The sequence below is a fragment of the Podarcis tiliguerta genome (assembly GCF_965153285.1).
Source record: "Podarcis tiliguerta genome assembly, chromosome: 3".
Lineage (NCBI taxonomy): Eukaryota > Metazoa > Chordata > Lepidosauria > Squamata > Lacertidae > Podarcis > Podarcis tiliguerta.
Genome location: NC_139536.1, coordinates 38,892,954 through 38,916,953, shown reverse-complemented (window position 1 = coordinate 38,916,953; position 24,000 = coordinate 38,892,954). Strand labels below are relative to the sequence as shown.

The 24,000-nt window shown below is 40.2% G+C and overlaps 1 protein-coding gene across 12 annotated transcripts in view; it reads left to right on the top strand.

The window, feature by feature from the left end:
* Nucleotides 1–24,000, top strand: part of LTBP1 (latent transforming growth factor beta binding protein 1) — a 180,216-nt gene that overhangs the window by 63,391 nt on the left and 92,825 nt on the right. For all 12 annotated transcript variants that reach the window (XM_083432124.1, XM_083432120.1, XM_083432127.1 and 9 more), the window contains 3 exons: nt 1,620–1,844; nt 3,255–3,532; nt 21,141–21,243. In XM_083432124.1, the coding sequence (XP_083288250.1) occupies nt 1,620–1,844; nt 3,255–3,532; nt 21,141–21,243 (606 nt within the window). The remainder of the gene's footprint in view (nt 1–1,619; nt 1,845–3,254; nt 3,533–21,140; nt 21,244–24,000) is intronic.

Below are 24,000 nucleotides of genomic sequence, written 5' to 3'. Positions count from 1 at the left end.
GGTCGTTTTGAAGTGTGATCCTGTCCTCTGGGGTGTTAGCCACCCCTCCCAGTTTGGTGTCATCTGCAAATTTGATCAGGATGCCCTTGAGTCCATCATCCAAGTCGTTGATAAAGATGTTGAATAAGACCGGGCCCAAGACAGAACCCTGTGGCACCCCACTAGTCAGTTGTGAGAATGAAATGGGTAGATTGGAATGTGCATGCCGCCTTGAGCCCCTTCTAGGGTTGGCACATCCTGTTTCACTGCCTGTGAAATGGAACGTGCCCTGGCACACTGCCCTTGCCAAAGGCTCCCTTACCTTGGTTGTGTGGAGGCGAAGTAGCAGTGATGGCGTGTTCCATTGTAAACTCAAGAGATCTTCTGTTCTCCATGAGATCTCACCAAAAACTGGTTCCGCTGCTGGCACTGCTTCTTTGCCAGGGTGGTTGGGGGGCCCTTGTGGCGATGGACACTCTTCGGCTTCTGCCTCCTAAGGAAGCTGCTTCAGCCCAACTTATTTGTCAGTGAAATAAATCCTAAAATGAGAATGATTGAACTAAGGCTGCAAATTCTAGCAAAATGTAATGCAAATGGATAGCCGGTTCTTTGTTAGGATATGATGCCTGTCTACTTGCAACAAAACAAAACAAAACAAAACAAGTGATGATTGCTGTACTAATTTTGTGATCATCCATTGTTCAACCACTTTGTGCTGTTTTCATTCATGTCCAGATAAGAAGAAAAATAGGATGGCCGTTGGCTCTGTATTTAGTACATTTGCTGTTACATTTGGTAACAATATCAATCTAATAAATAAATATTTGCAGTCCTGACTTTAAAATCATTTGTGTTTGACATATCTTAAAGATCTAATAATACATATATGGCAATATGTGCATATTTTAAAAAAATATTTCTGCTATGCAGCCTATCCAATAGTTTATTACACCAGTCTTTTTATAAGTCCAGTGAATTATGTGTCTCAGTTGGAATTCTCCTCTTAGTAGAAAACATGCACATTCTTCATCAGATACTGGCCTTTTATAGTAGCAGAAAGACACTGGTGTGCATTTGCTCTCCATGTTCTCTCTGCTATCTCACATGTTGGTTCTCTACATTTGCACAACCTGCTCCTGAACTGTGGGATTCAGGACCACCACAATATTGCCCCCTCCCCAATCTCCTAAAAGAGATAAAACCCTAGTTTTAAGCAGTGCTATTAAGCACTTGCTACGCATTTCTCAATAGTTACGGTACAGGTAAAATTCAGAGACTTGCTTCTCTCTGTCCAACAATCCTGAGAGGCAAGTGCTTGAATGGGTGAGTCTTTCAATGGTGCTTCCTTCAAAATAAGTGTACTTGGCACTGGAGTCTTTGAAAGTTAGGTACAGTATATAATGCCTTGTGGAATTATTGCAAATATAACATTCCATGAATATATAACATGCTATGTTTTGCTAGTCAATGAAAATTATGTTTCAAGTAAAAAAGATTCATTCTGGCAAATGGTCAAAGTTACACAAGTGAGGCTATGCCTGTCAGTCATTAAACAGGATGATTGAATAGGCGACAGTACTAAAAATGTGACTGAAGAGAAATTAACACCAATCTCTCTCTGTTTTTCTTTCTTCTTTCAGTTATTTGCCACCTTCCTTGCATGAATGGAGGCCAGTGTAGTTCAAGAGATAAGTGCCAGTGCCCTCCTAATTACACTGGTAAACTTTGTCAGATCCCAGTGCAGAGTGGCAGCGCTCCAAAATTTTATCATAATCCTCAGCAAGCAAACAAGGCGGTGGGATCGCATGTCATCCATTCCACGCATACTTTACCACTGACTATGCCTGGGCAGCAAGGAGTAAAAGGTAAATGATTTTCCCTATTGGCTGTGGTTTTACTTTTTTTAAGTTTGGCTGCCAGACTACCAGAGACAGTCATAACATCTGTCCACATAGCTTTAAACATAGCTGAAATTCTGAGCCTATCTGAATGACAGAATGCTATTTTCCTTAGAAAGTTCAGAGAATTAAAAGGAACAGTTCTTGAAAGGCTGTTTGATAAGGTATTTTCATTCATTCTGAAGCGAAAAGAATCTCACTTTCAAAATGGAACTGACGTCTGAGATGTTATCCCTGTTTCTTTTTAGAAAATATATTTTCCTTCTGTTTGCCTTTTTATTATCTTGGCTGTCAGATAGGAATCCAGGGATATATAAGAGAGACCGTATGAAAGCACCATATTTGCTTTGATCATTTAAAATTGGTTGAACATTGCTGGATGGTCATGGTAGGTCAAAAGGGCACTTAGATTATAGCTGCTAGTTGACAGCTGTGATGTCATTTTTGTATGCAAGGTTGAAGCTACAATATTACCCAGAGAAGAGTCTATACTTAACACTGAATTTTTAAAGCAAGTCAGCAGCTGTTGATTAAAATAATCCTGCTCTCCCAGCGAATATTAAAGCTGCTAATCACAAAACCGTTTTTTTAGAGTAGCCAGGGGTGTCTTAGCCATAGAGGCTAGTGGCGCTGGGTGCCAAGTTCTGGAGGGCTCCAGGAAAGAGGTGGAGGCTGGATGCGGCTCCTCCCGGCATCAGCTCGCCGCCCTCTCCTGCCTCCGCCATGCCGTGGCGCACCTGGAGCCTCTGTCCCACCGGAGGAGCCGCCCTCCCGCCCAGAGGGAAACGTGGGGGTGGGGGGCGCCGGAGGGATCCTTGCACCACAGCGCCAGATATGCTTAAGACATCCCTGCTCTTTCGTGTAGCTAGTGTTATTTTTCTCTTTGTTTTGGGATTTCACAGAGTTCTCAGTTCAGGTAGATCAACAGCTACTTTGGGGCTCAAACGACAGGTTCAAATGACAGATGGGAGCCCATCCATTTTTCTTTGCACCCCTCCTCCGGTTGTGAATCAGAGGTTCCAAATTCACACTCCATTCCCAAAAGAGTCTCTGTAGATGCATGCATCTAGGACAGGCTTCCTCAACCTCGGCCCCCCAGATGTTGAGACTACAATTCCCACCATCCCTGACCACTGGTCCTGCTAGCTAGGCATCATGGGAGTTGTAGGCCAAAAACATCTGGAGGGCCGAGGTTGAGGAAGTTTGATCTAGGAACACACCTGCTTCCTCACTGTCACAGTGGGGATCCACTTCATCTTTCTTCCTCTTGCTGCCCCTGGGCCAGTCCATTTCATCCCCTAATTTTTTTGTGTTGGCGGAGTTTAACAACAACCTTCCCAAGATTTTCTGTATTTTCCCTTCTGTTTCTTTTTCCAGTGAAATTTCCTCCTAACATTGTGAACATCCATGTGAAACATCCCCCCGAAGCTTCAGTGCACTTTCACCAGGTTTCAAGGATTGATAGCACATCAACAGGACAGAAGGCAAAGCCATCCCAATCAGGACATTCCCAGGTTTCTTATCAAAGTCTACCATTTCAGAAGACCCAGAAAGTGCCTTCAACCTACTCTCACCAGCATCCTATTTCACATGTGTATCCTATTTCTGCTAAAACCCAGCTTGGGCGATGCTTTCAGGAGACTATAGGGACACAGGTAAGAAATGTAAATATTATTGGTAAGTGAATCAGTTGGTAACCCAATCATGTTTTAGAACTTATGTCTGGATACAAATGTTTACTATAGGTTTCATAAAAGTCTAAAGGTTTGGGTTCTGGCAGGCTTTCCTTCAGGAGAGAGTTTCTAATTAAGAACCTCTGCTTTTTGCTGTTGGTGATTTAACTTATTGGGCAAATGGTTTAGGGCTTATCCTGGGGGTGCGGCTGTTTTTTATTAAGCATGTTGATTCACCTAAATTAGATAAAGTTGCTTTTGAAGTACAATGGGTCCAGTCCAAATCTGACTCTTTTGAATGAGGTTCTCTTCAGTGGATTGAATTGTTCTATGAAGCGTACTGGTATCACTGCAGTTGACAAAGCATCAGCTTTATGTACATACAACTTTGAGAGATAAATTGGAATCTGCTGTTGTTGATCCTTCCAGAAAGGCTGTAGGGTCTGGACATTCTGAATGGGAATATATGATGCCTGAAATTTTTACTCTGTGTGCTCTTAGATCTGGGAAGAGCGTGATACCAGCATTTGACCTATTATTCTATGAATCACATTAATTAACCTTGAATAGTCTTGAAGAGTATATTTCTTGGTTTAGAGCAGGAATGAGGAGCCCATGGCCTTCCAGTTGTTGTTGAACAACTCCCACCATCCCTACTAACTGGTCCTGCTGGCTGTGGCAGATAGGAGTTGGAGTCCAAAAACATCTGGAGGGCCAGGGGGTCTGCAACATTTTTGTAGAAGAACTTAGTACTATCAATCTTTTGAACCCCTTGAATCTCAGTGCACAGCTCAGAATATTAATATCATCATAAAGCTTAGAGTATTACAATCAGAGGTTATTATTTCGTAGAAATTATACTCAAAAGAGAAGAAAAGAGGGGAGAAGAGAAAATAAGAGCTTAAGAAAGAGAAGTCGGAAATGGGGGAAATAGAATAAGATTTACTGGAAAGTCCCAGTATGAACTTCACCATCATCTCACTATCCAATTGCCATCTTGATGCATGTTTACGGAATACATCTGGCACAAAGTAAGCTCTGGGCTTGACTCCAATGTTGGCTCTGTGAAAGTACCCAGAGGAAAAAAATGGCAAAGAATAAAGAGGCTACGATAGGGGAAACTAAAGAGAGAATATAGAGGTGAGCACGGGTGAGCAGGGAGGGAAGAGAACTTGTTTTGAACATTTTATTCATTAATTCCAGAAGGGCAATTTAAGCTATTTCAAAAAAAGAAAAATCTGGCATACTGCAGGTAGGCCTAAAAGCCAGGTGTTCAATAGCAACAACATGGGCCATATTGCCATGTCAGAATTCATTTTGTGGATTTGATTTTGCTGTTCCAGTTTTTTAAGTGCTGTTGTTACTGAACTAAATTCCTTTTTTTTTTTTGGTAAGCAAATCCTATTATATATGAAATATAGTAACCTCTTCACACCTAAGCATATATAAATATATTATTATTTTAAAGAGTAATCTCTCTCACATGGATACTGATCCAGAACTCCAAGAGTGCTCCAAAATGTTAACATAGATTCGTAATCCCCTTCACTGTAATGTAGGCAGCTCTGTGTGCAATTGGGAGTATATGGAGATGGTCTGACTGTTGCAAAAACTGGAGAGCACAGCTCCCACATATATCAACAAAAATATTAATGGTGCATCAATATGTACAGCTAAATCTGTTTTGAGTTGCAGTCAGACAAATATTGTAGATTGAAAAATAATCAGGACAGATGAAAGTAAATGCTTCTTAACACAGCACATAAGTAAATTAGAATTCAGTACCTCAAAAGGTAGATGTCAACCAATTTGGGAAGGCTCTAACAGGGATTCAAAAAATACCGTATTTTTCGCTCTATAAGACACATCAGACCATAAGACGCACCTAGTTTTTAGAGGAGGAAAACAAGGAAAAAAATATTCTGAATGTCAGAAGCCAGAACAGCAAGAGGGATTGCTGTGCAGTGAAAGCAGCAATCCCTATTGCTGTTCTGGCTTCTAGGATAGCTGTGCAGCCTGAATTCGCTCCATAAGACGCACACACATTTCCCCTTACTTTTTAGGAGGGAAAAAGTGAGTCATAGTGCAAAAAATACGGTATATATTCATGAGGGATAAGGCTAGTCATGATGCCTAGATATATATTACCTCACAGACACTGGAAGAGGAGAGAGAAGTGGTAGTCTAAACCTTGATTTACAAGTGGCTGTGAAGTACCTAGTAACTGCGACCAATTTCCCTATCATTTTGCCAGTTCCAGTCCTTCTGGTTTGACTACTTTGGTGGATCCACTCTTAGAATCAAGAATCACAGGGTTGGAAAAGACCCTGAGAGAACACCCCACCAAACCCCAATATCATAGCCATATCAAGTTCTGTAGTTGTAACAATCCATTGAAGGCTCTGAAGCACTGAGCTCTTCAAGAAAATTTATCTTTGAATTCCTCTCCTTAGTTTCAACTGTTTAGCTATGGTATGCAGTGTGTGAACAGAAGATTCTACGTAAACACTTACTGTGTGAGCTCACTGCTTTAGCTTTTTGCAGTGGACCTTTGCATCCTCGGGTTACAGACGCTTCAGGTTACAGACTCCGCTAACCCAGAAATAATACCTCGGGTTAAGAACTTTGCTTCAGGATGAGAACAGAAATTGCGTGGCAGCGGCACAGCAGCAGCGGGAGGCCCCATTAGTGAAAGTGGTACCTCAGGTTAAAAACAGTTTTAGGTTAAGAATGGACCTCCAGAACGAATTAAGTGCTTAACCCCAGGTACCACTGTATCCTAGGATTCCTGTTGCCAACAATATAGTAAACCAGAATACCTGTAAGTTTGCTTAGTTTTATCTATAATGTCTTGAATTTTATTTTTAAAGATCTGACACTTCTAGACAGTGAGACAGTGAGCATGCAAATTCTGTAACTTGGCACCCCTAACTTCATAGAATTAAGAGGAACTTAAATACTGAAGAAGGGTGATCTGAAAACTGTAAGAAGCGCAGGGATTTAGTTTTGGAAACTTTCCATTACCACCCTGACTCTGGTCTTCTGCCCCCAATTAATTGCTCTAATAGCATTTAAATTTGATCCAGAACTTTTCATGTGATCTTCTAGAATATTTTGATTTTGTGTGTAATGAGAGAAATCCCAAATTCTATTTGTATTACCTTGAGACCATTTTAATATTAGTATCTTGCTAAGATTTGGATGACTTCTCAAGATAAACAGATGAATTTATTTTCTTGACATATTTAATACTTGTTCTGATGCAACGGGTGGGAACATATATGGGTTACCAACCCCACCTCCCCATTTTGTATTCATTTAATGTAATCACTTCAAATGTTTATATCTGTGCTGGGTAATCTCCATAATACTACTTTGCTCAGCAGTTGTCAGTGTTTATGTATTTTCTTGCATGGTGGATTTCTTAAGTTAGATTCGGTGCTCAAAAATGTTTTATTAATTACTTTGGGATCAGAGGTGATTTTACTGTCTGCAAACGAGACTGGTAATATAATGCATGTGTATGTCTTGGCAAAGTATATAATCTATTGCAAGACCGGATTATCTTGTGACTTCTATCCAGCATTACAAAAGTGTTGCGTTTATTAGATTCTTAATTTATATAATGTGTTGTAAATATATAGTCTTGTGTCTGAAGACATTAGTACTATTTCTATTTGTGCTTATATTCTGGAACAATCTTAACTCTAGTTTGGATGATCTAATTTGGATATTTCCAGTCTTCAAGTATTAGAAACCATCCATGATATTGTATAATATTTTGATGGACTGTATTTTGTGTCATTCTTAAACACGAGTTTCCTTTTTCCTTCTGTGAATAGGATTTATTTATTTAAAGCATCTTTGCCCTAATATTCAGCCTATGCAAGGGACCCAGCACAGTTTACCAACATAAGAGAGTCACTGCCCTCAGGCTTGCAATCTAAAATATGGTGCAGAAGGAAAAAGGATTGGGAGGGAGAAGCAAATCCCAGAAAGCAATGAAATATAAACTTAAATAATTATGGCCTTTAGTGACCTGCTTGGTAATCAAGCAGGTGATGGAAACCATTACATTTTAACACTCTACAAATCATCTGTGATTAATCTAAAAGAAATGAAAAGCAAACTTTTAATTTTCTTAATCTGACCATGAGTTCTAGTGGTTCTTTTGCCTATTTCCCTTGATTTTATCCTTATTCTACCCCCTTCCTGCTGAACAACGACACACACGTAGATTTCTGCTTCTGGCATAGTTCCAGATAGAGCTTTCAGGAATCATCAACATTCTTCATCTATTAAAATCATCAGCACTCCAAGGCAGAACTGTAAAATGTAAAGCCTAATGTCTTGGTCAAATACTTCTGTTACTGTATGTTCTCCACATGTAGGGGGAAACATGTTGCTTCTTAGCTCAAGATCACTGTGTACCACTGGCCAAATTACACTTGTACCAGAGAGTGTTTGTCATGCCATCCTCATAGAATCATAGAGTTGGAAGAGACCACAAGGGCCATCAAGTCCAACCCCCTGCCAAGCAGGAAATGCCATCAGAGCACTCCTGACATATGGTTGTCAAGCCTCTGCTTAAAGACCTCCAAAGAAGGAGACTCCACCACACTCCTTGGCAGCGAATTCCACTGTTGAACAGCTCTTACTGTCAGGAAGTTCTTCCTAATGTTTAGGTGGAATCTTCTTTCTTGTAGTTTGCATCCATTGCTCCGTGTCCGCTTCTCTGGAGCAGCAGAAAACAACCTTTCTCCCTCCTCTATGTGACATCCTTTTATATATTTGAACATGGCTATCATATCCCCCCTTAACCTCCTCTTCTCCAGGCTAAACATGCCCAGCTCCCTTAGCCGTTCCTCATAAGGCATCGTTTCCAGGCCTTTGACCATTTTGGTTGCCCTCCTCTGGACACGTTCCAGTTTGTCAGTGTCCTTCTTGAACTGTGGTGCCCAGAACTGGACACAGTACTCCAGGTGAGGTCTGACCAGAGCAGAATACAGTGGCACTATTACTTCCCTTGATCTAGATGCTATACTCCTATTGATGCAGCCCAGAATTGCATTGGCTTTTTTAGCTGCCGCGTCACACTGTTGGCTCATGTCAAGTTTGTGGTCAACCAAGACTCCTAGATCCTTTTCACATGTACTGCTCTCAAGCCAGGTGTCACCCATCTTGTATTTGTGCCTCTCATTTTTTTTGCCCAAGTGCAATACTTTACATTTCTCCCTGTTAAAATTCATCTTGTTTGTTTTGGCCCAGTTCTCTAATCTGTCAAGGTCGTTTTGAAGTGTGATCCTGTCCTCTGGGGTGTTAGCCACCCCTCCCAGTTTGGTGTCATCTGCAAATTTGATCAGGATGCCCTTGAGTCCATCATCCAAGTCGTTGATAAAGATGTTGAATAAGACCGGGCCCAAGACAGAACCCTGTGGCACCCCAGTAGTCACTCTTCTCCAGGATGAAGAGGAACAATTGATGAGCACCCTTTGGGTCCGGTCGGTCAGCCAGTTACAAATCACTGAGTGGTAGCATAGTCAAGACCGCATTTTACCAGCTTCTTTACAAGAATATCATGGGGCACCTTGTCAAATGCCTTGCTGAAATCCAGGTAGGCTACATCCACTGTGTTCCCTTCATCTACCAGGCTTGTAATTCTGTCAAAAAACGAGATCAGGTTAGTCTGACATGACTTATTTTTCAGAAATCCATGCTGACTATTGGTGATCACAGCATTCCTTTCTAGGTGCTCACAGATTTTTTGCTTGATGATCTGCTCCAGAATCTTCCCTGGTATTGATGTCAGACTGACTGGGCGGTAATTATTTGGGTCCTCTCTTTTCCCCTTTTTGAAAATAGGGACAACATTTGCCCTCCTCCAGTCCTCCTATTTGACTTTGATCTCCATGCTCTAAGGCAATGCCTGTTCAATAAGTTTTTCCTTGGATTCCATTTGGGAAGAAGGGTGGCACAATAAAGTGGTCTGCTAGGTAAAGGGACCCCTGACCATTAGGTCCAGTCGTGGAGGACTCTGGGGTTGCAGCGCTCATCTCGCTTTACTGGCCTAGGGAGCAAGCATACAGCTTCTGGGTCATGTGGCCACCATGACTACGCCGCTTCTGGCGAACCAGAGCAGCACACGGAAGCGCCGTTTACCTTCCCGCCAGAGCGGTACCTATTTATCTACTTGCACTTTGACGTGCTTTCGAACTGCTAGGTTAGCAGGAGCAGGGACCGAGCAACGGGAGCTCACCCCGTTGGCCTTCTGATCAGCAAGCCCTAGGCTCTGTGGTTTAGACCACAGCGCCACCCGCATTCCTTGCTAGGAGACTGTCTTGATGCAATACTGTTAAAATTATTACTCCCGTCTGGTGTAGAATATGTATGGAGAAGAGGTTGGATAGAGCACATGTTGCACAGGCAGTTGTGCATAGAAATAATTACAGTTAGAAACCAAACCCACAGAGGCAGGTTTGTATAAAATTAAGAAATGTTAGACACTATGCCATTTGGTATGGAGTCAATTGTTCACCACATTTGATTGGTGCCAAGACAGCACCAAATGCATATTCTTTTCTTTGGATTCTTATCCTATTCCACAAAGTCAGGCTGCACTTGAATAAGTGAGCTGTTCATAAGAAAACCCATTTGAATACTTTCCCTAAGTCTTGCAGTTTCATTTTAAAATTAGAATTTTAATGCTTCTTCCACCCTGCCCGCTCCATCTTTGTTCAGTATTCTGGGATAAAGTGGGTAATTCCACCCACAAAAGTTGGTAGTGGAGCAGTGGAAAGGAACTATGTGGGAATAATTCTGATCACACATCCACTTAGATAATTCGGTATAGCATTGCAGTTTAAATAACCCTATTTCCATTTGTGGTGTTGGTGACATCGATATTTTATCTAATTATTTGTTGAAATTCCCCCTAACTGTGATAAATTTCTTTCTGCTCCATTGAAGGGAAATGATAATTAGCCCACCTTATGAAATTCAGGGTTTTTTTGCTGGCAAATGATGCCAACAGAATTATATAGAATTTGGCTACTTTTGCATTAGCTCAAACTGCAAGTGGACCTTGTTAATTCCTAAACAGTCATACCTCGGGTTACAGACACTTCGGGTTGCGCGATTTTGGGTTGTGCACCACGCCAAATCCAGAAGTATCAGAACAGGTTACTTGCGAGTTTCTGCACTTTGCGCATGCACAGAAGTGCTGAATCATGACCCATGCGTGCACAGACGCGGCACTGCGGGTTGCGGACTCTGCAGGTTGCGAACGTGCTTCCCGCATGGATCACGTTCACAACCTGAGCGTCCACTTTATACTTGACTTGTCTATTACCTGATTCTTCTGATATGGAAGGTTTCTTTGTGTTGGTTATTGATAGAACAACAGGTGCGCTCTCATTTGTGTGTGTGGTAGATGCTTTTTTTTAAAAAAAATACTGTTTATGCTTTGCACTAAATGTTTATGCTCATTAGTAAGCTGTAGTTTCTGAGTGAAACAAATAATTGGATCTGAACTGTGCATTCATAATCAATATGATCTATGGATGCTGCAGTACAGAACTGACAAGATGGTAACATGCTGGCTGTTACCTCAAATCACTAGACTTGTATTAAACATCTTTTAAGGGCTGGCTAAGACAAATAGCTGTGGTGAAACTGCTCCTGGATTTGCGATTTCAGATTGCATGGAACAGAATCAAATGACTGATTTATTCCCCATAGAATAATATAATGCTTTACACAGAGGGATTGTGTCAGTCAGCACTGGGTTGTTCCTTACACATTATTTTTGAATTATAGTTTTATATTAGGGATGGATAAATCTGACCCTTTTGCTTTCTAGATTTCTCATTTTTCTAACTTTACTTCACCCCTTTTCGACATCTGTTTGTGATTTAAATTTTTTAGAAGTCTGCATGAAAATTTCTATGCACTTTCAGACACATGTCACCTAATAAACACTTTTTTGGATGCAGATTTCCCTAATAGAAGGCATTTTTCCACATTTTTGTGTGTGAAGCTTTCTGTAATACACACATTTTTGGATGCTTTATATGGTTGGAGAAGTACATAAAAAAATAATTGAGTGCAAATTTTGAAGGATACCTGTGTTTAGTTTGTGTTTTACTGGTATTTTGGAAAGTATGAATTAGGTAGGCTTACATTTAAATGTGAAATAAACAAATTTCTTCCCATTTCCCATTTTGTGTTGAACTGCATAATTATTTTTATTGAAATGTCTGTTTCTGCCTACTGATATTGTCATATGATTATATTGGTAACAGTTCATACTTGTGAATCACTTTGAGTGCATCTTTGTTTTGGAAAAGCAGCATACAGATATCAAATAAAATGAATGGTTCTTGGTTTAGAGGGATGTTGAGAAGAATGAAGTGCATAGGGCCAATGGGGAATTGGAATTCAAAAGCAGAAATTGAGAACACAACATTTCTGTGCCATCAGTTTGTGAGTTTCTCAGTTCATTTGGTATTGGGATGTGTGGGTGTGGGTTTGTGTGAGAGAGAGAATATAGGGTTGGAGGTTAAAAAAAATGAATAAGAGGAAAGGAAACTGCTTTGGGATGGTACTTCCTTTTCGTGCAGGTGTACAGCATTTTTCTTTGTTGGAGTCTTGATGTGTTTCCTTTAAGGAGGCAGCACAGTGTTTCATATTTTAAAATTTGTTGGCTGTCATACAGTTTGTTGGCACTGGAAAATGTATTTGCAGCAGCAGCTATGATCCAAAAGTAATTCAATTGTAGTCCACAGGCTGGTTTTTTCCATACCATTAAGAATATTGGTCAACTCCATGCCTATACTTTGAGTCTTTTTGGAAGCCAAGAAGTCTGGCAGCTTAGAGCACTGGTCAACTGAGTCTTATTAAAAGCAAGCAAACAAGCAAGTTTATGTTTCTTTTCCTTGACTCCCTCCCCTTTCAGCTGCTTTTCATTTTAATTCTAATAAAAATGCCTTTATTATGACATACAATAGCTTGTTATTCCTCAAAATATGTTTATAGCGTCAGTGATACAGACAATAAAGTTTGTACTGCTAATGTGTGCCCTATTAATTTTCCACATGATTAATGAGTGTTGAAATTGTTATGGGACGCTTGAATGTAGGAGAAATATAATTTAATACATATGTCTACCATGTGTCAAGAGTTTATGTATTAAGGCTCAGTTTTTTAAAAAAATTCAATATATTTGCATCTGTTTGGCTATAATTGCTGAATTTGGGTGTAGCCACTGATATTGCTTAAATTGGATAGTATTAATTTAATTCACTTAATGCAGGGGTTTTCATTACTGAGGACCACACAATTTACTTAGGCTGCAGCACCTGCTATGTTGTAGAGACCAATGCAGAAGTGACATGTTTTGTAACTAAGACAGTTTGTATGCAATTTTATGCAGATATCAGATGCTAAACAGTAGCTGGTTGGTGTGCTTATTCTACAGCATACTTATCTGGAATTTTTTGCTCTTGAACAGAAAAAAACCCCCTCAGTTATTGAATCAGGATTTGGTTTTTGATTAAAGATGTGAGCTCCATGATAATATCTATAGGAGCACTGTTCCAAAGCTGTGGTCCACATAAAAACTAAACACATATGAGCCACGCCCACGCCACGCACACCTACACTTTGGAATCTCCTGCCTATTGACACCAGGCAACTGCCTTTGCTGTATTCTTTTCAGCACCTTGTTAAAACATTATTGTTTAGGCAAGTTGTATTGAGACATGTAGAAGTTACATGTGTATCTTCTGAGGATTTCAATCATCTTTTGAATGTTTTAAAATACCTCTTTTAATGGTTTCTTCTCATGAATATTTTATACTTTTGTAAACCACTTAAGAGTTTTTCTAATAATCAATACATAAATTTTGTTAAGTAAAATGTATAGCTGTGGGACCGTCAGGAGGGCTTCTCCCGATGATTGCAGTGATCTGGCCACTGTATAAAGGACAAGGCAGCCCTTTCAGTAACCTGGTTCTAGAACACTGAGGACTTTGTACACTAACACCAATATTTTGAACCTAGCTTAGTAATATACTGGCATGTACTAGGTAATGTACAGAGGAAAGATCTGTCCATTTGCAGGCAGGTTTTGCAAACATTTCTTAGGGAAGGTAAATCATATTTGTTTCATTGGTCTCCCAACTATATTTCAAACTGCTACATTGTAATTTACCATTGTTATTATTTTAGAAAATATTATTCTTCAAGTAAAATCAGATGCTTTGCACTTTTTGAAGCACTTTTCCTCAAGAGTAGTCAAAATATCTCATAAAGTAGAATAGTTATAATTGCCTGGAATTTCTTGAAGCTCAGGGCTTGGTTTCAGGAGGTCTTAAGCAAACACTGTCAGAAATCTGCATGGATATGTTTACTTTGCCATATCAGTGCTCCATAATATCAGAGGATTAAATATGTATCAAATAGCAAAAGCATCAAACACTGTTTTAATTAGTTGATAAAGGAAAATGCAGTGATTGTTGCTTGCTTAAGAAGAATGTTCAATGGAAGCCAAAACAAATGCTGTACAAGTTCTGGAGAAAATCTGGAAGTATTTAAGGGTTTCTCTCCTCTTCATCTGAGACTATATAGGTTTATGTGCCAGTGTTGTATTGGTTAGTATTCTTCAACATAACAATCAGTTATTCAGTAAGGAAATACGATAATTTTATCAGCAATACAGCTAAACAAGTCTTTGTACTTTATGTATTTTAAAATGAAAAATGAGGGAAATGACTTTGCCTGCTCCGCGGAGAGTGCAAGGGTGTGTCTGTTCACCTTGGAACTGACATTATTGTGGTACACGAAATGTATAGCCTCCGAGCTGAATCTTAAGGTCACGATGGCTTACTTCACAGACAAAACATCACCTGATTTCAACGCCATTCAAACATGTAATATCACTTTATTGTTAACTATATTATTATGGTGTTTAAATAAAAACACACAACAAAAGGCAGCAGATGGGTCACAAAACTGCAGGAATCCACCAAGGCTTTCTGATCCTCACAGTCAGTGTGGTTTGGCACTGCTGTGATGCTGTTCATCATGGTGAGAGCCCTTTCCTGAACTCGGTTAGCTCTGCTGAAACTGATGGAGACTTGGGCGTGGGTATTGTTCTGCCTCCTTTTAGGCAGCCAGTGCCTGACTTGGTAACAGACTGGAATAGCTTGAAATGATGCAGGGATTCCTGCTTCCTTGTCCCGCAAGCAATGTTTCAATCTTAATCTTCTGCTTTACTCTAATCAGTCAGTCTGTTTCTTCTAACTTTAGATTCTCATCAGTGCTATGGGATTAGTACAATAGCTTTACTGTTGCCAATTTTTGTTTTGTTTTTTTAAAAAATCTTTACAGTAGCACAGTAGCAAACTTAAATTCCCAAATGATTGTGTGCTGGATATATCCCTGCTTATGGTTTTTATGTGGAAATGTGCAACAGTTACAATCTCATAAGCAATAATTTTCAACATCAGTGCAAGTGATACCACACCTAAACCAAAACTGAGGTCATATATTAAACTAAACTTCCACAGCAGTTTAGTTTATTACTAAATGATCCATTTTATATTCAGGGTATTCAGATATCACTGGCCCAGTCCTGTGAACTAAGGCACCACCATAAGTTTAGGGTCTCAGAACTGGTATAATCCAGCGGTTCAGTCTGTCTCCTATCACAAGCAGTGCAGCACAATGGCAACAGCAGCAACCTCTGTTGACACTAACTGGGGTGGCCCTTATATGCCATAGATAAAACTTTTTTTCCCACTAAAATTTAGCTTAGATATCAGATCACCTGCTTAGGTTTACTACTAGTTAAAGAGAAAAATGCAAACATGTTAAAAACTAATAAATATTATACGTACTGATCAGCCAACCATAGCCAAAATTAAAATCAGTGGCAGCCAACAGAGAGCCTTTTTAAATAAGAGTGTCTTGTTGTTGTTGTTGTTGTTGTTGTCGTTGTCGTTGTCATTATCGTTATTATCATTATCATCATCATCGTCGTCATCACTGCTGCTGCTCATATTATCACTGTTACTATTTTATTTTGTTACTCACCCTTCACCGTGAGATCCCAGGGCAAGTCGCAACCATGTAGAATACAACATTAAAACAGTTTAAAACAAATCACAATCACAGCCAGAGTGAGTCCTAAAAATATAGGTCACAAGTGTCAACGGCCAGGGTAAAGAGGTGAATCTTCAGCATTCAGCAAAAAGCTTCCCAGCTTGGGGGCTGCCTCAGAAATTGCCCTTTTGTCTCCCACAAGCTTTTGAAGGTAGAGAAAGTGCCAAGAGGGGCTCCTCTGTTGATTTTAACTACTACTAGGAGTCAAGCTCTTCAGCAAACTAACCAGATGGACCTCCTATATAAGGGATTCGATGGGGAGAATGTCACAACTAAGCAGCAGTCCATGCTCTGATAACAGCCAGATTTACATCTAGAATTCATATAACTTCTGTTCTAAAGCAGCTGCACTGGTTGCCAGTTTATTTCTGAGACCAATTCAAGATGCTCACGTTCCTGTTTAAAGATCTACACCACTTGGGCCCCAAATATTTGAAAGGCTGCCTCCTTCCTTCCTTCCTTGCATTCCATCCCGGGTGTTGGTCAGTAAAGGAGGCCCTCTTGGTTGTTCCACTACTCTTGGCAGCTTGAGGAGTTGGTGGCTCAGGAAAGGCTCTGTGGTAAACCTCAGCATTGGGAAACTCCCTCAGAGGGGCATCTGATATCATGCTTTTTCACCCTCTGCTTTATGCTGAAGACTGACCAGTTTACCCTGGCTTTGTGACAGTTGAAAATATTTTTTTGTGACATTCCTGAACACTGTAAATTAACCTGATGATTGTTGTGTGTGGTTGGCTGGTTTTATTGTGTTTTCAGTTATATTGTTTTGTTGCTGTAACCTGCCTTGGGACCTTATGGTGAAGGGCAGGTAATAAATCTAATAAATAATAGGAAAATAACCTTATTTTATGGATCTCATTCTGTGTTTGACACTTTAAAAAGTTGTCTGTCCTCCTTAAGTAATATGTCAACATCTTTTTTAAGTTAAAAATGTGGTATTTATAAGATTTCAGGAGCTTTTGAGGAATAGGTTAGGAGCGAATTTCAAAAATGATTTCCTTAAGAGTTTAAGCACTAAAATGCAGTGCAATATAAAAGCATCCTTTTTACTGATGGAAGACAGCTATTCAAATAGTGAAGAAGAGAATGGTAGACAAATAAGGCACAATTCATACTTTACCTTATAATTTATTTGTCTGTCTTTATTTGAGTCTTTTCTATCCCAAGGGCCCAGTACTGGTTGTACAAAAGGCAACATTGTTTATTACTTGCAGATCTGTCCAAAATCGAGTCAGTCAAAACAGAATTTAGCTTTAAGACCGGTCTATTTCACAGAATGAAAATCTCTTCCATCTGTAGAATATGACAAGCAGAAGCTACAAAATTCCAAGACTCTGGATGGTTCACAGAAACACCAGTGATTAAGCCTGAGAACATTTAGTACTACCCACTCAGACAATAAAAGAAACCTTCAGATTTCAACCATTGAAAAATGTGAAGTGGATGAATCAAATTCATTATTGCTCGTTGCATGAGTGTTTTTGGCAGAAAACTTCAAATCTATGGCTAAGGCTTTATATTTTGCCTGCATTTGTACCACCTCAAATTTTATTCTCTAATGAACACTTCAAAAGATACTGGCCAATAACAATGGGCAACATTTACCACATACACACATGAAACTAAGTCAAGAACAAACAGTTCAAGAGAACTGAAAGAGTAGTAGAAACCAACAATGCAGGCAGTATAACATGGGCCAGCAATTCTTGTGAATGCAGCAGCAAAGAAGGAATGTTAGGCAATGTATTATGTTTTAGTACAAGGTACCAGATTGGCCGGCTTCCTTGTCATGCCAAAAGGATTTCAAAGAGTTCCCAAATTTTTTGTTCCCACCATTAAGTCATTTGACTGATACATCAAAACCACACTGATTTCTCTGGTTATGTACTGGTACTCTGTATCAGTGCTTACTCACTATAAGAATCTACACAAGAGTCCACCCTTTTGTTGGCCTTCTGGTATGCCCTGTCCATCTCATGTAGATTTAGGGTTACACTTTACCTTGAACAGGTGTTAGCTAGGTAAGCACCAAAGCCTCACATTTGTGATACAGTATCATTATAGTTCCTGTTTTGAATTTAATACTACCAGTTCCAGCTTTCTATGCTTTTCAAGTGCATCACAAGAAGCCAGAGGTACCTTGATAGCTTGTTTGTAAACAACAATAACCTTGAGGCTTAGCAGATCAGCAAGCCTGCTTCCTGTGTGCTTGAAGAAAATATCCACCACCAAATCAGACAAATTGACCCCATATTCTGTAATGCAGCCGATCCTCCCATTCTCCAGCACTGTGTTCCTTTATGGAATGTGCCAATTGGTCTGCTTCCTGTTTGCCCTCCTTTTCACTCTTTGTAACTTGAGGTATCTGCACAGCATGATTTTAAATCCTCCCATCAAGCATGTCAGGCAAGATTACTTTAATGCTTGTAAATAGCTGGCTAAACAACAGAAGTCTGGTTTCCCCTCACAGATTATGTCTAACTGCCCCAAATGTTAATGGATTCCAGTTATAAGGACCATAAACCCATCTCAATATGTCTGATAGAGCATGCAATTCCATTTTGGGATGTCTTCTTTCAGAGTAACATATGAGCCTATCCAGTGTTGTGACCAGTTTCTTGATTATCAGAGCAAAAGAGCTGTTTTCCCTAATTCAGAGACCATTTGTATTTTGTGATATAGGTGTTGGTTGGGAAAGAAAAATAGGCATCGAAAGGAGAATTAACTGGAAGCCAAGATCCAAGTTTGGGGCAAGTAGTCTTTGGTGAGAGAACCCCAGCAGAGATTTAAAATCACAAAATATGTAGCAAAGTGTGGAAAAATAGGATGTTAGACCTTTAAAATATGTCCTTGTAAGTTCCTTTCGAAGTTTCCCACTTCCCTTAGTATAGAAAAAGACCAAAAGTTTGGTAAGTTAAAATGGTTTACTTACAAACCCTTCAGAGGTCAGATTTATGTTCTTTTCCATACAGCGTTCAGAAAACACAGGCAAGAAAAACTTATTTCACTGATACCTTCCACAAGAGATCATTCTGTTGTCATCCACTTGGAGACACACTTGTTCTTCTGACATATACTCTTAACAAACAGTTAAAGTCTTCTGTGGTGTAACCCCACTTATCTATTTGTTTTGCATATTTATAGGTTGCCCTATAACTGAGTTTTCAGGGTAGCTATCAACAAAATTTAAAATTTGTACAATAAAATGAAACAACAGTAAAACATTTCATATACAATTTCTTTTGAAGTAACTCCAAGAACTGATATTGTCTTTATCATAGCTTCAATATGCTGTTTGATTAATGGAGTGACCAACGTACTGAATTCCAAAATCTTTTCCCCTGAGTAATTCTAGCTAATGTAGCTGTAGAATTTTATTTTATTTTTGTCACAACATGAATGAGTTTGCAGACCTGTTGGATTTCAGTCTGTTACCCCGTCACACAATGTGCAGACATTCTTCTGAAAGTTATCACAGTCTAATTGGAATTCTATCATATTGTCTGCTTTTGGCAGCCACTGGGAGAAAAGGGACTCAGCAGAAATGAACTCGTCCCATTTCTGCAGTAGGAGCCTCCATTGGATCTCAGTCTCTTCTTTTCACAGAAGAAAAATTCTGGATTTAACCTATAATATTGAAAACAATGGTCAGTGTCCTCCAGGGGGGTCAGGAAACATCAGAACAAATTCAGAAGGTGCACAGGGGAAGGAGAAGGGGGCAGAGGTTCTGTTGTGCACGTAGAAATCCTAAAACTGATAGACTGAGTTACCACTCAGTTTCTGATCAATTTTGACCAGATGCTTTTGAGTTTGTGGCAATGGAACATTTAGATATGCATGTCCATCATTCAACCATTTTGTCCTACTAATTTGGTAAAACTAGGGGCAGTGTGGCTTATCGCTGGAATTTGAAGTTCAGTGAACATCTTGCATTCATAATAATTATATCTGACTATAAATGCTAACAAGTCATCTCTAATTAGGAGACTTGAATATTTTCACTTAAATACCTGGCTTTTGAAATGCAGAAATTTAAGATTTTGAAAAGTTGGCTGTAGGGTAGGGGAACTGACCTTTGTGATGACATTTAAAATCTGTGGGTAGTAAGCTGATGTTTCTTGGTGAAAAGGCCAAAAACAGATGCTTTCAAGGGCTTATTTTGCGGTTGTGAATTCAAAATCAAATTTAAGTTTTTAGGTCTGTCTCAGCTCTACATGTAAGTTATCCAGAGAGAGGAAAGGGTGTGTCTGTCTTTTCAGTCCAGCAATGGAGCAATAAACAGAGCATAAACTTGGCAGTGACTTAAGTAACTAGAACCATTTTAATGTAAAATGCAATATAGGGGCTGACAGGGAAGAAATTATAATAACAAGGTTTGTTCCTTATAAGAACGATGAAGGAGATGAATTTCATATACTTTTATAAGGGAATATTTGGATTGCTATGAAGAATGAATAGGTTGGAAATTTGCTGCTTAATGATGTATTGCTTCATTTGTCATTCACATTTTGCATGATATTCACATGTCTCCATAGTCCTTTTTGTTTAGTATGTCACCTGAACTGAGGTTCGTGGTTAAGGTCTTAGCTAACTATGAGCTGTAACCAAGACCAAGCCTTGGTTCAATTCACTCTGCTCCTCCACATGCAGCTGCTGGGTGACCTTGGGCTAGTCACACTTCTCTGAAGTCTCTCAGCCCCACTCACCTCACAGAGTGTTTGTTGTGGGGGAGGAAGGGAAAAAGAGAATGTTAGCCGCTTTGAGACTCCTTCGGGTAGTGATAAAGCGGGATATCAAATCCAAACTCTTCCTCTTCTTCTTCTTCTTCTTCAGCTTCCACCATGTGTTTACTTCTGCCTCATGGGCAGGCTGGTACTGCAGTGGTACTAGCCATGATGGGTACGCTCTGCTTCCACAGTTGGAGGCAGTAATTCTTCTGAATGCCAGTTGCTGGAAACTGCAGGAAGGGAAAGTGCTATTGCGCTCCGGTCCTTCTTGTGGGTCTCCCACATGTATCTGATCGGCCACTGTGAGAACAGGATTCCTGGACTAGAAGGGCTGTTGCCCTGATTCAACAGGCTCTTCTTACATTCTTAACTGCTATTTTATTACTTGTCTCATGCCACTACAGTAACGATTAAACATCAGAAGAACCACATGGGCAGGCCTAGAGACCCTTATTCAACTTAAAAACTTTACGGTGGCAGCATAGGACCAAGTCATCATGGAGAAGTAGTTCTTTGAAGGCTAGGACAAAGAAAGTGCTATCAGTAACTGTGCCTAAGCTGTGGTGTAACTTAAGGACTAGGGCTGGCTGCTCTGCTCTCGGGTGAAATTATGTCATGGTGATTTTAAAGCAGCAGCATTCTAGATATGTTTTATTTTTCAGCAGCACTAACCCGAGGTTTCTCAACTTGTTTTTTCCTAGTGTGGTAAAGCACTCCCTGGTCTCTCAAAGCAAGAAGATTGCTGTGGGACTGTAGGTACTTCCTGGGGCTTTAACAAATGCCAAAAATGTCCAAAGAAACCAGGTAAGTGTTTTTCAGATTTGTTTTCATCTTACCGTTCTGCACTATAATGTGCATATGTCAGCATATGTATGTCCTTTTCAGCATAGGGACATAAGGGTATGAGTAAAGCTTTGAGTTTTCAAAAATAGCGCTGTACGCTGCTATTGTTTTTCAGGAAGGCAATTAGTGTTTGGCAATGGTAGGAACAGAAACAGTACCCATTTAAGTAATTATTGTGGTACTCAGAATCATGGAAGTATGTTCACTCATAATGCAATGGCTAACAAAAGAGATTTTCTGCTTCTTTTATTTGGCTTCAGTCTAAGTCTCCTTTGTCAATTTGCAAAAAAAGAAAGAAAACATTAATGTGCTTACTAATTTCCTATGAAGATGAGCAAATGCTCTCATTTCATAGATCCCAGATAAGCACTAAGAGGAAACTGAGTAAGCTGTTAACACTTTTGACATTAAGCTGGTATCCTTGCCTGGTAGTTGACTCATTCACAGGATGCTGATTCAGGGTCGCCTTATTCCCATGACATTTTGACGTTTTCCTTTACTAAAGTTGTATTATTTGTCAGACTGTAATCATGTTGGAAGAAAAAAGGCTTTCCTTGGAATCTTTTATGGTTTTGAGCTTCATGACTTTGCCATGAGATTGACATATTTTTATAATGCCAATATAAAATATGAGAGCCAGTGTGGTGTAGTGGTTAAGAGCGGTAGTCTCGTAATCTGGTGAACCGGGTTCGCGTCTCCGCTCCTCCACATGCAGCTGCTGGGTGACCTTGGGCCAGTCACACTTCTCTGAAGTCTCTCAGCCCCACTCACCTCACAGAGTGTTTGTTGTGGGGGAGGAAGGGAAAGGAGAATGTTAGCCGCTTTGAGACTCCTTAAAGGGAGTGAAAGGTGGGATATCAAATCCAAACTCCTCTTCTTCTCTTCTCTGTGGGACCGAACTGTGCATGTTGCACTAAGTGATGATCAGCATCATTATTTAATGCATTTTGATGCTGCAAAGTATGAAAACGCAGGTTTGCAGCCTCTCTGTGGTAGGTGGTGTTGCACTTCCTGCATGGCTGGCAGAGGGGGGACGAACTGTTCCCTGCAAAGTGGTGATGCCACAGTTCAGGCTTGAGCTGGCCCTAGGGCCCATTCGGCAGCAGGGGCAGGACCTGGGCGTGAACCAGGTTGAAGACTGCTTTGTACTGGTCTGCAGAGGAAACCCTGGGCCACAGCTGCACCCATGTTCACACCGCCAGCTGATTCTACTTCTCTCACTTTGTAAGATTGATTCTTTATCTGGATGGATATTGGCTACTGATTGAAAGAGCCATAAATACATTTATCCAGGGTTCAAATTGGCCAGTGCTAGTGGCTACCTTGATATGTCATTTTTTGTAATGCCCACATTCATCACAACTTTGTCATTGGGCAGTACCCATAGCGGATCTCCATAAGGGGTCTTGGATGAGGCATGCTAAGACCTCAGCCATAGCTTGGGGGGAGCAGGTACCACAAACCAACATTGCTGTTGTACCCAACTGTCTTGCCCACACCATGGTGGAACCTTTCCATTGGCAACTTCTCCTGATCTCAGCAGGTGGGCTGGAGGGAGATATTGGGTCAGTAGTTGGGCTGCCCAGTGCATGGATCCTTTCCTTCTGCGACAGCAAACCCCGGAGTACTTTAAACAATAAAGTTGTTTAACCCCACATTCTGCCTCAGACTGCAATAGTTCTTCAAATGATCCCTACAAGCCAAAGTATGTTAAGAGCAGATTGGAGTGTGGACATGTGGAAGTAGACTTCTAAAAAGAGTTTTAAATAGAGAGTGCTGCAACAAAAAATGTTGCAGTGTACCTGTGGTCCATAAGATCCAAGCAAATGAGTGCAGAAGTAACTGGGGTGTGTGCGTGTGTGGAAACATTATAAATGTTGGGCCATTGTTCTCTGCTCTAATTCAGCTACTTTTGGCATACAGCACACTACTTTTTAAAAAGAGATTATGGTCTTCAAAATGAACCCTTAAAGATAAAGATAGGTAGAATGCATCTCATTCTATGGCAGATAGAATGAACACACACTTTATGGGAAATGTGACCTTGCACAAGTTTTCAGAGAGATGGTGGCCCTGCCCTTGTAAAACTTTCTCTCACTCTTTCTCATACACATACAGTGGTACTTCAGGTTACAAACACCTTGGGTTAAAAACACTTTGGGGTACAGACTCTGCTAACCCGGAAATAGTACCTCGGGTTAAGAACTTTACCTCAGGATGAGAACAGAAATTGCATGGCGGCTGCGCAGTGGCAGCGGGAGGCCCTATTGGCTAAAGTGGTACCTTAGGTTAAGAACGGTTTCAGGTTAAGAACGGACCTCCGGAACAAATTAAGTTAGTAACCAGAGGTACCACTGTATATATGGGTTGTGGGCATACATTTCAACATGTACCATGGCTCTTCAAAATTTCAACAGCATGATGTAACCTTTATGGGCCAGATTTGGTCGATTTGGCATGGAATGCCTCAACAATGGTTTTAAATAGGGTTGCAAACCTAGTTTTGCAGCTTAGCCTTAACCATAGTCACCTGATTTAGATACCATGGCAAGCAAGGCTTAGAACAGCGTAGAGGAAGGACTCAAATGTGTATGAGAGCAGACAAAGAAGGGGGAGCATGTGAACTCATGGCACTTTCCTGACCTTGTAGACTCTGGTTTGGAGGATTGTATCACTTGGTAATTTCCTTTTTTTTAATTTTTTTAATCTTCTAATTTA